The sequence below is a fragment of the Dysidea avara genome, chromosome 7 (genome assembly GCF_963678975.1).
Source record: "Dysidea avara chromosome 7, odDysAvar1.4, whole genome shotgun sequence".
Lineage (NCBI taxonomy): Eukaryota > Metazoa > Porifera > Demospongiae > Dictyoceratida > Dysideidae > Dysidea > Dysidea avara.
Window position 1 is genome coordinate 6848543 of NC_089278.1, and position 16562 is coordinate 6865104.

A 16562-nucleotide genomic window follows, 5' to 3' on the forward strand; every position below is an offset into this window, starting at 1 on the left:
CAGTGGTAATGTCACTACACCATGATAATTTGCTATATATACCACTTTGACACCTCAGATCAAAGGAAGCCACAAGACTATATTTCATGTATTGCTCTGACCACAGGGAATATCATGATATACAAAAAAGGTGACAGGTTTCCAAATTTTTTTTGTTGTTGCATGCACACTTAAATTTAAGGGGTCCGGGGGTTTGCTCTACCAAGAAATTTTAGAAAAATTATGTAATCTAGTACAATTTTCACCCAAAAATAAACTGACATTTTAATTTAAACATATGTTATCTTTTGCTTGCTTCTAGGCACCAGCCTATTATGCTTTTAATTTTGCCTATTATGCTATGCTGCAGTGCTCAAAAACTTTGCCTATTATGCTCATAATTATGCAGAAAAATTTTGCCACAGTTCAAATGTTTTGCTACTTTCTACGGATAATGATAAACTTTGGCTTATGAACAACTGGTTAAATGTAAAAAGTACTCGTTGTGCATCAAGAATTTGGCTGCATTGTAAACTATAATAACAGTCATGTTAAATAACTACTTAATGCCATCTTAGTGACATCAACTGTTCTATTTTTATAAGTCAACCTTTTTCTGTGGCATGCATTTTTGCTTACAGTATGACAATTATTCTGTCTATTATGCTAGCATTATGCTTGATGCTTTCAGGCACCTATTATGCTCAAAATTATGCCAGCATAATAGGCTGGTGCCTACTTGCTTCTGCTGGCATCACGAGCAGGCTAGGTGGAGCTAGTAAAGTTTGAAGCATGCAACAGACATGGATGCCATTCTGGGGAGCTAAATCAAGTCTTAAACACTCTGAGATATGATTTTAGACTGTGCTGGTACAGGAAGAATACCTTTAAGAAAATACTAAATATGACTATTCTATTAGGGTAGTTGAGTGCTCTATTAGAGGATTTCTATCTGAACCTTTGATACCTTTGCAAATCAGCTCAAAATGCAATTTTAATTACCTTAACCATTTCTGGAAATCTCAGAAACCCCCCTAGATCTGCCCCTGATATAGCCCTTCCTTTGATGCTGAGGCAGTTACAAAACATCAGTTCCCTTTGATTCTTTATATAGAGCTGCTTAAAGTTTTACATTGTTGGTTTGAGTTTAGCATGTTGGTTTAGTTAGGCTATATAAGCACTCTTGATATATATGCCCATGCCTTCAGGCTTGGGCATGTGTATTAGGTAAATCCATGGTATAATCCATGGTATAACTATTACATTGCAACACCCACTCTCTCATCTCTTCAGCATGATAACAATGAAGATTCATGATCGCAAACATTAGTACAATGAGTACCAGTGTATACAATCCATGTATGCTAAAAATAGTATACTAAATATAGTCAATGGTTGCTGAAATCACCATTCCAATTTGATGTCCTAAGTAACATATTAAGTTGTAGCGTGATAGAATTACCAGTGTATGAGCAAATGGTTTGTCCAGACCACCAAATGTTGTACTCGACTGGTAGACACCCTGGCCCACCCATGCAGGTGATCAAATCATGGCCTTTTTCTTTGTCTGAAGCATTTAATGTAGACTATTTTGCAGCTCTGCCTGGGGCTTTTCCAAAAATGCTATAACCACACTACATGTGCTGTTCATACTTATTACTTAATTATTCCACCAAAATATGCAGTGAGTGGCAGTATAATGAACTGGCTGTTCTCAGTGAATCCCTTAGTAGTATATACGTGGTGGAAGAGTTGCAATAACATTATGGAGGAATTATTCCAAATTTATGTTCTGCTCAACATACTTCATCCATTGTAATTCTAAAAGTGGTCAGGACTGTTGGGTACAAAACATAATAATGGCAATGACACTAAAACCATTAATTTTCAAGACAATAACAGTAGTAGCTAATGTCTCTACACCATGTATGTAAGTTTAGCCACTGAAACAGTCTCAAAGGAAACACCTAAAACAATGTACCACATTTGCATAAATGGAGTGTTACAGCTACATTAAAGTTTTGTTGGTTCCTTATCTGATGGAAAGCCCACCTCAACACCATCATCAATATATGCAGGATTAGCAAGACCTTCCACTTTACTTTCTTCATCTTTTTCATCAATACTATCCCTCCTCCTTAACTCTATCAAGTCAGGATTACGTACCAAAGTGTATGCTAACTGCCATCTCTTCTTAGCTCTAGTTGTACTTGTTTTGTCTTCTAGAAAATCAGTAACCACCAAGGGAAGATGTAAGTCAGTGTCAGTGTAATATTTGGTGGTCGTGATCTTCTTAACTGCTGTCAGCACCACTACAACAAACACAGATACCTTACCAATCACCACATGATCACTATTGTATTGTACTTACCAGAAGAATGTCGCTCCACAGGTTTACGTTTAGCTTTTTCAACTGACAGAGACAACAAGTAGACAAACACATTCATCACTGGATTATTGTGAATGGAATCTACCACCACCAGGCCAGTGTATGCAAGATAACCTGTGGAGATATAAAAGTGCTATTCGCATTAACTCTGCATATGGTATTGACTTATAATCACTTATTCATTACTTACAACAGTTAAAATACGTGAGGAGGCATAGGAAAAGGGACCTATAGAGACTTTTTAACTTTTGAGTAAAACTCAGTAAATTTCTGTTTGTTAGGTGAATATAGTAAATTAAGGAAATTACACTTGTATTTAAATTCTTTATAACTTTATGAAACAATTGAGTATTGACTTGAAATTTGAAATATGAATAGTTGGCAAGCTGTGGAATTCTTTGATTAGCATAACTCAAGTTCCATGAACAACTGCTATACCGTACGCAAGGAAAGTTTGATGTAAGAAAAATTTGATGAATCGGTTTGATTCGTCAAAATTTAAATTCATCAATGCCCTAAAGTGCCTTGTTTTAGCTACAATTTCTTGATTTCGTCAACATTTAATTCGTCAAATCTGACAAAGTATAAATTTGTCAAATATTTCTTACGTAAAAATTTCGTTGCATACAGTAGGTCCCTTTTCCTATGCCCCCTCACATATACATACTGTGCATGAACGTCTTTTCCCCACCCCCACACAAAATGAAAAGAAGCAGCATCAGCATGAGACTACACTATTCACATTGACTTTCACATATACAGTGCACCCTTATTGTAGAAGAGTCCGGTGTATAAACCCCAATAACCACTTTGTTCTGAATCACATGAATCGTTGAAGGATTACAAACCAGCCATGAACAAAAATAGGACTTGACCCTGGAGTGACTCTAGGGCAGTTTCAGCCATCATAATTATATACTTTCAAATGCAATGTACAAGTAGAAGGTATATATACAGGTGTCACATTAATGTTTGTTGTACTAAGATATAACTGTGTGGAGTTTGATCAAGTGTGCCAGATGCTATAGCCCTGTTAAATTTATAGATGCTTTGAATTTTACTGGAATTGGTGTTTGGCACAATAGAAGTGCACAGGTCAAGAAGAAGAAGTTCATTTCAGCTCACACACTGGTCTTGTGTACTTATAGTTTTACTGATGGATGTCCTATTAGAGTAGTTGACTGTTCTATTAGAGTATTTTGATTTTTGGCATCCTCAATTTAAGTCTTATAAAAAAAACATAATTTTGACCTCCTCTTGTTAATTCTTAGGACATTAGCCATTTCCCTTGCTCTTTCTATCTCATCAGATGTGTAAGTTGTAAATTGCACCTGTAAAGTAGCTTCTAGCTAGCACATAGTTAAATTTTGGAGGGGGAGTGCTTCAGCACTTCATGCATCCCTAGTAGGCATATGTTTACTATTGCACTGTGTGTGTAGTTGTATTTTACAGCAATGAAATTAAAAATCATGCGGTGTTAGTTGCCGTCTCAACCACAGAATGTCAACATAATGGTTCGTGCCTCATTTACATACCTTTATCAAGCCACTCCCAGCCTTTGATGGTCAAAGGAGTATCCAAGCGAGACAAATAAAATAGATTCACAGCAGCTGATATTAAGACACGTTGGATGGTCTTGAACAACCCAACCAATGTATAATAGAAGAGGAAAAAGAATGTGAAGAAGTGAAAGAATCTCCTGGGTAATAAAGATCAATATGTATAATGTCGCTATACAATAAGTCGTCCTTACCAGTTATCAACGTGTGCTTTGTTTTCCTTAGCAAACAAATATTTCACAGCAAAATACTGGGTATAGTAAATAAGCATTCCCATTGCAAATGATGCACTGATGTGATCATGTAAAAGTAAGAATATAACACCGATAAACAAGCTGACACATGAAACTGTTCATGGCATCTCTTACATGAAAAATACTACATGTTGTAAAACCCACACTCTTATCGGTTCAAACACAACCATGGCAACTATGAAGATGATGATCACAAACAGTAGTATAAGGAGTACCAAAGTGTATATAATCCATGCTATAAATAGTAACATCAACTACACTATATATAGCCAATATTTGGATTACCCCAAATCACCATTCCAATTTGAACTCCAAAGTAACGTATTGAACTGGTCTAGAAAAAAATTGCAGTATTACATATCTGTAGTATTTTCAGTAAAGTTACCAATGTGCGAGCAAATGGTTTCTTCTTTTTGCCAGGTATAAAACTTCTGTCTCCTTTCCACAATAATCTACAGTGAACTCTACAATACAAGATCATAACATCAACATACTATAATCATTTAGTACCCTCATACCTGTATGTGGCCAGTGAACTAACGTATCCAAAGAACACTATAGAGAAACTTACAAGTGGGAACAAGACAGAAAAGAAGTCTGTTAAAAATGATCTAATGTGATTGAGTTAATAACAATATATGGTAGCTCACAAGTGAGGTCAATAATAGCTTTACGTAGGCCAACTTCAAGTTTGTAATTTTCTCTCAGTATTTCTCCAATTATATAGGATAACTGGACCAGATTATTGATCATTTGAAATGTCAACTATTCACATAATATAACATATTTAAATGGTCATCATCACCAAATTATACCGTAAATAATGCTATGATAATAACAACTGCCACAGACAAGATCCGGACAGAATACTTGAAATCTACAAGGACAATAATTAACACACAAACACACCACATCTCAACATACAAGGGTCCCACTGGTACAGGTAAGGTTGAATAACAGCAAACAGCTTGTTGGATGGAACCTTCGGTGGTGGCCTGTGAAAACACCAGTTAGTCAGCAAATAGCAACATTAGACTAGGCTAAAATCCTCAATGATTGTCTGAGCTATCACTGAATGATTAATTTAAAACATATAATTTCATTCCATATGCAGGGGTGTAGCCAGGATATTCAAAAGTAGATTTCCAACTACAATGGTTAAGTTACCAGCAGTAGGGGAAAGGAGTACAGCCCCCAGTCACATGGAGACTTTGATTATTATAATGATCCAAAAATCAACAGATTGCTATGAATTGATGTGATTGTGAATCAGTTTTAGCTATATTATAACCCCTGGGAAAAATCTGTAGCTATAGTGGGGCTACACAGTACACACACAGAACATGAATCCACTGGCAAAATAACCTATAATCAATGAAAATATTATTTTGATCTTTAACTACAATTAAGTGTATCACGGATTTGTTTTGTACACCCAAGTACATGATGTAAATACAAGAGGTTTATCTATTCCCATGCACGACAAAAACTGCAGACTAGCAGTATAAGCTCACATTCAGTTTTTGTATTGCTAATGCTGGCCTACAAATATTCATTGCTACTCTGAAATTCAACACTCTGCATCATCATCTCACATTAAATTAATACATGGATATATGACCTAGTAAATACCTGAATGCTCTATTAGAGTATCTCAATCTTTTGTAAAAAAAACTTTCCTCTGTAGATTCTTGCCTGAGAGATGAATGTGAGTTGCGTAGTGTTGCGCTGTATTGCATGATGCTGTTCACTTTGTGCTGCTAAACTTATTGGTGTGTTATGTTCCTGCTAAAACTCAGGAATCTAAATTTCAAAAGGAAACTAACCCCACTCCCTGTGCCCCTGCTATGAAAGATATAACTAGACAAATGCTAAAAGCATTGTGGAGCGAGCTTGAGCTAGAAGACTTGCTAGATACACATGCACATATGGCAGCTAACTATAGGATCGGTAGTTAACACTTTAAGTTGGGTACCATTCAGTATAAAAGCTGACCCTTTGGACAGCAACAGACAATGGACTTTGTTGAACTCAAATATCACATTTTGTATGGGGGAGAGTACCTAGTAATTCCCAGTATTCTGTGTACAAAATGACTGTGGCAAGTTCACTTTTGATCAAATAATTAAAAAGCTGTTAGGTAAAGCCTTTTTTTTTTTGCTGTTAAAATGGAAAAAAAAATGTCACAAAGGGCACTCAAACCACAGATCTCCAGCCTGCATGGCAACATTACAAACCACTGTACCACTGGTGCTAGCTGTTAACCATTCTTAATTTTGCCATATTCAAATACTGCAAATGTAAATCACTATATATCTAACTCATACCCTAACCCTAACCTAATGTTTTAAAACATTGTCCTAATCCTACTCGCACTTCTTCCTAATCCTAAGGGCACTGTTCCTAATCCCAAGTGTGCTGTTCCTAATCCCAAGGGCATTGTTTCTAATCCCAAAGGCGCTGTTCCTAATCCTAGGGATGCGGTTTCTAATCCTAGGAGCACTGCTCCTAATCCTAGGGGTGGTTTTCTAACCCTAGGGGTGCTGTTCCTAATCCTAGGAACACAGTAAGAGTGAGAGTAAGAGCAAAATTACGATAAAAAATGAAATGGTAACATACTGTACAGTAAATAATAACACCTAGCTACATCTGTACTGGTGATAGAGAACTGTTGGTGTTGATAAAGTCAAGCACATTTATTCTGCTGACTGCTGGTATTCCTCTCCCAGCATTTCAATTACCAAGTGTATCCCGTTTTCCCTTAGTTGTATTCCCCTGCTTGTACTGTATGTAGTAGTAGATAGTTATGCACTTTTATTAGTAGTTGTACTCTACAGTCTGTTTTGCTTTATTATTTATTTATACTACTAAGTGCATGTGGAGCTTTCCAGTTTCTTCAGGAAAATTTTCATGCATGCGATGTACATAGAGTAGTTTCTTTTCAAATTCCAGATGGTACCACACAACAACAGACTATATTTAATTCGGACACTACATAGCTGTGTTCATATTTATTCGCAGTGTGGGTGTTGTGGTCACAGGAGCCAAGGTGTCACCCAATAGTCTAGCTGAATAATTAGCTATAAGCCCAAATTTTCACTGCAATAATTTTTTGTAGCAGTTAGCTACGTATGTTGTGTGAGATCCTTCTTATAAAAATGTTTGTTGTTAAAGTCGACTTTAAATGCCATAAATAGACTGTTTTCTAAAAGTAATGCACTGGAATTTGTGTATCGGTGGCCTAGGTATAGTTTGTATATTGAGGATTAGTTAATTGGAGACTTGGTGACAGTGAAAAAAGGAGAGAGAAGGGTTGATTACTGCTTACCAACCACAGGGGGCTGACTATATAGCATATGCAGTTAGCTAAAAGGATAATGCTTCTTTATGATGTAGAAGTATTTTCTGTCCAGTATATGCATCACTCTCTGTTAATTGATGATCTTGAAGACCTCAAAAAGTACGGCTCTCAAATCTACAGTGGCTGCACTATGCTCCTACAATTCTAATGCAAGAACAAGTAATGTAAAGTAGTGCAGTTTCATTCACAGCTGGTAGCTAGGTCCAGGTGATATCAACACTCTACTTGAGAAACATTCTTTGATGCCACAAAATTATTTAAACTGAGCACTCATGCTACTGTAAAAGGTACTGGACACCTGGTAGATACCTGTAACTTTTGAAACCATACCCATTAACAATCTAGGTTGACTAATAAGTAATAACGATCAAGTGCAGAGACCACACCTCTACATACTTGAACATGATGACCACACTACCTTATTGGTTTAGCTGTATTTAAAATGATAACACAGTGAAAATAAAGAATAGTAACCATGCCTCATCTTGGTATAATAGAGGCTGACTTGAGATACTCTAATACAGCAGTAATTCTAGTAGAGCAGTCACACATGTACAGCAGCTGTATGCTGCAACAAAGAACTAAACAAACTAAAAATTATAAATTTAAAATGAAATAGGGATCCAAGCAATGAAACAAGAGATGAATGATGATATTACAGTGGGAAAATCCCTACTTTGGCATTGAACGAAATAACTGTTATAACATGCCAATATAGCGATTTCTTCACAGGGCTATGCTGTAATGCTATCGTTCATCTCTTGTTTCACTACTTTTTATTGTTTGGATCCCTAGCTACTTCATTTTAAAAATACTAGTAAGATTATGTGAAGCCTGCTTATAACAAATAGTGACAACAGCATGTGGGGATCTAGTAGGGGTGGAAACAAAGTAAAGTATTTGAAAAAATCTAAGCAATAATGATAGTGAAAACAGATAATATGATAAAAATTAACTATAGGCAGCAAACATGAACCGAGTTGAGATTGGTGACCAACAAAATGTAGATTTAATAATTCAAAGTAGGAATCACAAAATTCATGAAGTTGAGCTGCCACAATTGCTTAATGCTAAAAGAATTTAATAATGGTTGTGTGCATTGTTAATATTAACATCATTGCAGCCATTTCTTGACCACCACCTTTGATTTCAGAACTTTTTTTCACCCAAGCTTTTTAAGGCCGCACCATTTTTTCACAGCTTGACTGTTTTTGTGTGGATTTCACTTCTTTTTGTACTTTATAAGGCCCCAAAACCAGCCTATGGCTGACTTTGAGGTTTGTTTTCACTCACATTTCTTCTTTTCTATGTAGATACAATGATTATTGAAGACAGACTTATAAATGTATTTCATCGCATGATTTAATTCAATATTTGATAATATTATTGTAATACTCTAATAGAGTGCACTTTTTTTTGAGGACTTCTAATAGAACATACATAGAATGTTCTAGAACAATCTAGTACTTCTATTGGTAGATCTATGAAATTACAAACGTTTGATGATTATAAGCAGAGAAATTTCATTTATAAAGTAGAAATTAAATGAGGTGATCAGCCAAGGTAGCAGTGGTTCAGTGGTTAAGGATGCAGGTGTTAGGTATGGAGGTCCCTGGTTTGAACTCTGGTAAGTTTGTTTTCGACATTTTTTGCACATTTTTTTTACCATGCGGCGACTGCTCTATTAGAGTATCTTAATCCCACGATTTTATACTTGCTTGGTTTTTGCTTTATAACTTTGTTTCTGTAATGGCAACAATACCATCATCCCAGGACTGGGCAGAGTTTGCCTCTCTGCCCACTGTTTAAGTGTTTATTATTGATTATTTCTATTTCTATTTATACAAAAACACACATAACTTTGTCACTGTGCTATTCAAACTATCAAAAGGCACTGCTGTGATGATCAGTCTATCTACACACCAATTTTCAAGTTATTTCTATACTCAGTTTACCCTGACAGTAGATTTTTTTTACATGAATAAATGCTCATAACTCCTTGAATATTCCTCAGATTCACAACGAACTTGGTACGTGAATCCACTGTTACACGCTCTTCATTTGTGCCAAAGATCGAGGCAATCGAGCTACACATTTGCATTTTATAGCAATTTTTGCAAAGCATGTGAAAAGAAATCGAAGCCCCCGTAGCCCCAGCATGACATAAGAAGAAAAAAAAGAAGAAATTAAAACAAAATTTGAATGCCCATATCTCACAAATGGCTGTTGCAAATTTAATCAAATTTGCTGTGAGGTGTACCCTACCTGGGGGACAGCTATAATGCAAAAATGGTGTGCTTTAGAGAAGGGACCATGGAGCTATGCATGCATGAAATAACTGTTTTCTTTCTTCCTGTCAATATACTCACGGTGTGGTCGTCGGCTTTCTTGGCCGCACGACACACTACCGTGTGTCTTGATTATAGTACATTTCTGTCCCAAACTATTTACCTATTAAATATCCTCTTGACATGTCCAATGTGATGGTTAATTGCGTGCTGAGGTGGAAATGACTATACACAACAAACATTACTCAGGTCTACAATGCTATTTATTATACAGCTACATTTCACCTTCCCTAATATCAGGTACACAACAGACTGTACTCCTCTCCATATAAAGAATCCTCCAATGAAGGCATAGCAGATGCTGTTGATAATACATGACACAAATAAAACTGCTCGTTCGGATCTACGAATAACCTAAAAATGAGCTCATTCAGTATTACAGTATAATGAGTTTAACATACTATAACATCCATATCATCTATGATGGCATCATCACAACTCTTACAGGTTAGTCCCAAATTAGTAAACCTAAAATGGAACAATAAACTCTTTTCTGCATAGTGATTAATGAATGCAAAAGTCCCAGCTGTTGTGGTATGTGCTTGACAGCAGCATGTTGCCAGAGGATCAATTCATCGATAGTCCAGGAATCTTTCCGAATTTATATAAATGTCAAGATTGTGACTTCCTGTATTACAGGCTTTATACTTCTCATGTATTAGGATTCCCAATGAAAATATCAAACTACGCTGATGCTTGAACCACTATAAAACTGGAAGTGTGATCATTTTAGTTTTAAAAATAACTTCCATAAAAATATTTGTATATTGCACTGCTTGCATTTAAAAACGTGGTGTTGTAAACACACAAGTTTGAAGGATTGTATGCTATTTGGTTGGCGGCAATGAAATATATCACGTCACTAAAAATACAAAATTCCAAGTTTGGGCTGCCGTGTCATCTGAGAAGAGAGAAGCCAGTTATTCCCCATAGCATGGTGATGCAATTGGATGTTCACTCAGTCCATATTGCAAGTTTGAAATTAATCTGAGGTTAATTGCTATCTGGCTGGTGGCGATGAAATAGCTATACCACATATCCATCATACTATTATTGGAGTAAATTTTATTGCCACCAGCCAGATAGCAAACAACATCATTTCAAACTTGCAATACAGACAGAGTGAACATCCACTTTGATCACCATGCTGTGAGGAAAATCTGGCTATTCTCTTCTCAGATGGCACAGCAGCCCAAACATATTTATCAACACAACAATTTCATTGCCACCAGCCAGATAGCACACAATCTCAGATAATTTCAAACTTAAAGTAGGGACTGAGTAAGCATCCAATTGCATCCCCATGCATGCTATGGGGAAGAGTCTGAAGAGATGGCTTCTCTCTTCTTAAATGGCACTACTGCCCAATTGTACAAATTCGTGTTTTATCGACATGCATAACAGTTTTATTGCTACCAGCTAGATATCAGATTAATTTCAAGATTGCTGAGTGAACATCCTCCTTTATCACCATGGTATGAAGATGTGGCTATTCTTTTCTCAGATGGCACGGCAGCCCAAACATAAAAATTAATTTGCATTGATCAGTGCGACAATTTCATCGTCACCAGCCTGCCAGATAACAAACAATCTCAGATTCATTTCAAACTTGCAGTACAGATTGCATAAACATCCACGTTCATCACCATACTGTGAGGAAGTGCTGGATATTGTCTTCTCAGATGGCACAACAGCCCAAAATGTACGCAACACTGAATTTCATCACCACCAGCCAGATAGCAAACAATTCCAGAATAATTTCAAAGTTGTGGTATGGATTGAGTGAGAATCCAATTGCATCATCATGCTGTGAGGAAGAATTAGCTTCTCTCTGCTAAGATGGCAGGGCAGCCCAAATATGGATTTTCTAATTTTCATTGATGTGATAATTTTATTGCCACCAGCCAGATAAAAGGAGCAAACAATCAATTAGCCTTGCAACATGTATGAAGTTGTTATGTCACATATAAGTATTTCTAGTCAATCTATACGATTTTCTGCATCATTTTAGTTAATCACAAGTATAGCTTATATGCATGGGTATCAGTGGGTACTGTCATTTTGACAATTAGCGAACTGTGAACTATGTTACACTGGCAGCTGACAAGCATTCAGTCTTATTAGTACATAATTGCATGTGCTCAATAAGTGCCCATAGTACAGTTAGGGGTAAAACGGTATGGTTGGATGTCCCCCACTGGGACAGGCTTATGTAGCTAGTTGCAAATTTTTCTACACTTTAAGAAAGAAACTAGCTTTTCCTTGCAGCATGGCAATGAAAATGGATGTTCACTCAGTTGATGCAGAAATTTTGAAAGTAATCTGAGATAGTTTACTATCTAGCTTGTAGCGATAAAATTGTCATATCGATAAAAATGTGAATTTGTACAATTGGGTAGCAGTTCCATTTAAGAGGACAGATTCCTCACAACATGGTGATGCAATTAGATGTTCACTCAGTCCCTACAAGTTTGGAGATCATATGCTATCTGGTTGGTGGCAATGAAATTGTTATGCCAATAAAACATGAATTTTTATGCTTGGGCTGCCTGTGCTATCTGGCAAGAGAATAACCAGCTCTTCCTCACAGCATAGTGATGAAAATATCTGTAACTCAAGTTTGAGTGATTGTTTGTTATCTGACTCAGCCACTGGTGGCGATGTCAAATTGTTGCATGTTCACCCAGTCCCTAATGCAAGTTTGAAATTAATCTGAGATTGTATGCTATCTGGCTGGTGGCAATGAAATTGTCATGTTGATAAATATGTTTGGGCTGCTGTGCCATCTGAGAAGAGAATAGCCAGATCTTCCTCACAGCATGGTGATCAAAGTGAATGTTCACTCTGTTTGTATTGCAAGTTTGAAATGATGTTGTTTGCTATCTGGTTGGTGGCAATAAAATTTACTCCAATAATAGTATGATGGATATGTGGTATAGCTATCTCATCGCCACCAGCCAGATAGCAATTAATCTTGGATTAATCTCAAACTTGTAATATGGACTGAGTGAACATCCAATTACATCACTATGTTGTGGGGAAGAGCTGGCTTCTCAGATAACACGGCAGCCCAAACTTGTATTTTTAGTGACGTGATATATTTCATTGCCACCAACCAGATAGCATACAATCTCAGATTAATTTCACAGTACAGACTGAGTGAACATCATATTGCATCACCATGCTGTGAGGAAGAGCTGGCTTCTCTCTTCTCGGATGGTAGGGCAGCCCAAACATAAATTATTTGGATTTTAGACTAAGTAAAGTAACCCTGTGCAATACAATACAACTACACGTTTACTCCTTACTTTGCATGTTTGTTGAGCACAGCAACCCTAGATAACATTTACCTAATGAGAACATTCGAGCCTGTCCTGCAGAAGTAGCTGTGTTTACAATACCATGTTTTTAAATGCAAGTATATTTTATGGTAGTTACTTCTAAAACTAAAAATGATCACACCTCCAGTTTTATAGTGGTTCAAGCATCAGTGTAGTAGGAAAAATACCCTGCAGTGATAAAAAAATTATTTGGTAAAAAACTATTTGGTGAAAGTTGTTCATTGGAAACCCTACATAAGTATATGGTGGGATACCATTTATCACTCAGTACATACATATTAGAAATTGAACTTTCTTGCATCTACCATAATGTGGTATGATAAGGGAATTAATTGTTGCAACTACATGACTATATGTTCACACCGCCACGTAGTTAATAGAATTAAACTCTCCTTTACCACAAATGCTGGAACTTCATGTATCCCTCAAAATATGCACACACACGTGCACGCGCACACACGCACAAGCACACACACACCAGCACACATACATATATAGATGTTTTACATCACAATGCTAGATCAAACACCTCACCATACCAGGAGCTGAAACTTACAATATCAAAATATATATAAGTCCAACAATTTGGGATAAAATCTGAGCCACTCCATGTATGGATGCAAAGAGGGCAAAAAATCCTAGTGGATAAACCATCATAACACCAACCAGAGCAATTCCTGTTAATTAAAACATAAGCATCAATTATATAGACAATTTAATAGTCACCTTTCCAAATATTGGCAACATAACCTACACTGTCCAAAGTACTTCCATCCAATACAAGAGACAAAAATTTTCCACTAAGAGCTCCAAAGGCAGCTGCATAAACCCATCGGTCTTTTGTTTCATGAATTAAATTTACCGGCCTATAAAATATTATGGTGCAGTAAGCCACATTTAAATCATCCTTTCATTCTTCAAGCAAACAGTAAGCTGCCTCATGGTCACATGCTCCATCATTACAACTTACACAGGAATCCCAAAATATCCAGCACAGGTTGCTTGAAACTTATTAGTTCTTCTCTGCAGTAGTGAGTACAGGAATAAGACAACAATCTATGATGATGAACTGTGTCAAAACTATTACAACATTTGAACACCTTCTTACTGAGTAGAAAAAAAGAAATACAGAAAATCCTTCATTATATCTATCGCACCTATGGTGTTACAAACAATTAGCACTGATATATCACAGTTTGCATTGTCACATGGCACACACACATGTTGTTTGCATGCATTCACTTTACTGCCAGTCCAACAGAACTATCTATGCATCTAGCCAGTAGACTCTGAATAACCTATTCACAAGACTGTTTATAATAGCAAACCTCCAATACTTGCAGCGTATGTGCAGGATGTATAATGTAATGCCCTGTTGTTGGCTTGCAAGGCCAATGTGAGGGAATCCCCTGACCCTGTCTGGTCTCCACCACATAGTCAAGGACAGGGGTACTGGTTGTGTTACTTGTCATACCACCAAGTGGCGTGTTACCAGGACAACAATGAGGACATCTCTGCACATGATGGTGCTTGCTATTGATTAAGCTTCCAGTGTAGTCAGTGCAAGCACATACACGTGAGAGAGTTGGAGAGACAGAGAATCAGCAAGCATGCACATCGATACTTTAGAGCCATTGGTACAACTAGCTAACACCTAGTCTCGTGCCTAGACCGTTTTTCCCCCCATTTGTATTTGGGTGGGGAAAAAGGAGAGCGGAGATGCCAACCTCTCAACAATTTTATGAGTGAGACCTCAAACACTACCAGCAATGTGGACTAGACTCAAGCGCAGCTCCAGGATTTTTGGGATAAAAAAAGAAAAGAAAAGGTTGCTGCATGCTTCGCAAAGTACATAAATAAGCACACGGTTGTCCAATTTTAAGCACAGGGCTAATTATGAAGCAGATATCAGGAGTGAGAACAGATAATAGACACCCCCTATTATCTTAGTCTCGCGCAGCCAGACCACTATAGACCTGCGCCTATTATGCCGGCATAATCTTGATAATAATAGGTGACTAATTTCGAGAGAATAATTCCGGAATAATAGGATGGATACAGGCATAATTTTAGACGACCACGGGAGAAATCGGTGGAATTAGGGGGCGTGTCTCTTCTTTATTACCTAGAAGAAAGAGTTAAGTTACTACAAATAATATAAAGTTGACAGGAGTGTTGGCTGAAAGGAGCTGAAAAATCTCTAAAGATCGATATACTCTAATAGAACGCTCAAATACTCTAATAGAGCAGTCAGATCGTTTCATGTTAACAATCTGCAGCCAGCATCAGGGATTTAACTGCATGATTATCTGCAATTCTGAAACTTGTACATCTTATACCAGTGTATCTTCTTCAGAATTATTATCTACCTAACTTAGTAGCTATACAGTAGTTACAGCTTGTTATTATAATACACTAATAATTATATTAATGTACTTGAATTATTACTGTAGATAGCTATTCTAAGTCTGCTGTAACTATTATGGATAGAAAAATGATGCATAAGGTGGAATGCTTAATATATGACTATTAATAATCTGGACAAAACTACTTATAGCAGCATCTTGAAAACTAAGCAACTAGTCACAAATATATACTGAATGAGAATACTTATGGAGTAATAGGCTGGATACAAGAATAACAAAAAGAATAATAGGAGAATTTTTTGGGAAATTCTGGAAAGAATAGTAAAATTTTGAGCATAATAGGCTCAGGCCTAGACCACTATTTCTCCCCACGGCGCTTATCGATTAGAGATTATAAGCGCCTGATATTTCGAACAGGCGCTTATAATCTCTAATCGATAAGCGCCGTGGGGAGAAATAGTGGTCTGGCTGCGCGAGACTACTATTATCTATGGTGAGAACTATTAAAGCTGAAAGAGTGAGAAACAGAGGGTTAGGCGTAAGATTACTAACCAAACAGTGAGACTCGCGCCTAATGCGTAAGAGTTGGCCTCAGAGTTGGTAAGTCTGTCAGAGGGCCGAGAGACTGACACTACCACCCATTGCACCCAAACACCACCCATCCTTTCCCCCACCCAATAATGATAGTAAAAAGTGGTCTGGGCACGAGACTAGTTAACACCCTCTGATGCTTTTGACTGGAAACTTTTTGGATTGACCACTGATGACTGATTTCAGTGTTACGTCTGAATTTAGTTTTGGTCAAGTTTTGACGAGCCCAAGTTTAATATGCAAAAAGTTTACGATATTAATAAACGCACATGGCATGTAACACGTACCTTTCTTGCGCCGTGCAGTCAGTACAATTATCCATCACGTCAATGGAGGGTGTGGCACTTGTGCCAAGAGCAGGAATAAGCATGTGA

General features: G+C 37.0%; 1 protein-coding gene across 1 annotated transcript; it reads right to left on the reverse strand.

The window, feature by feature from the left end:
* Nucleotides 1-1819: 1819 nt before the first annotated feature.
* Nucleotides 1820-16562, reverse strand: LOC136262464 (stimulated by retinoic acid gene 6 protein-like). The gene is made up of 19 exons (XM_066056740.1): nt 16476-16562; nt 14340-14388; nt 14202-14287; nt 13958-14097; nt 13788-13908; nt 10292-10358; nt 10116-10244; nt 9994-10055; nt 5106-5176; nt 4997-5058; nt 4832-4946; nt 4700-4778; nt 4567-4645; nt 4467-4515; nt 4296-4416; nt 4122-4217; nt 3904-4067; nt 2351-2482; nt 1820-2291 (listed from the first exon to the last, which is right to left on the reverse strand). Exons 1-19 carry the CDS (start codon nt 16556-16558, stop codon nt 1993-1995), a joined length of 2004 nt encoding a protein of 667 aa, XP_065912812.1. The 5' UTR covers nt 16559-16562; the 3' UTR covers nt 1820-1992.

Bases quoted from the DNA above. Each gene is read 5' to 3' on its own strand.
- LOC136262464 (XM_066056740.1), bottom strand. From the start codon at position 16,558: ATGCTTATTCCTGCTCTTGGCACAAGTGCCACACCCTCCATTGACGTG. The intron at 4,417-4,466 runs GTAATCCAAATA...TACTATTTATAG, and splicing joins AATTGGAATGGTGATTTGGG to CATGGATTATATACACTTTG. The intron at 2,292-2,350 runs GTAAGTACAATA...TGTTTGTTGTAG, and splicing joins TGTGGAGCGACATTCTTCTG to TGGTGCTGACAGCAGTTAAG.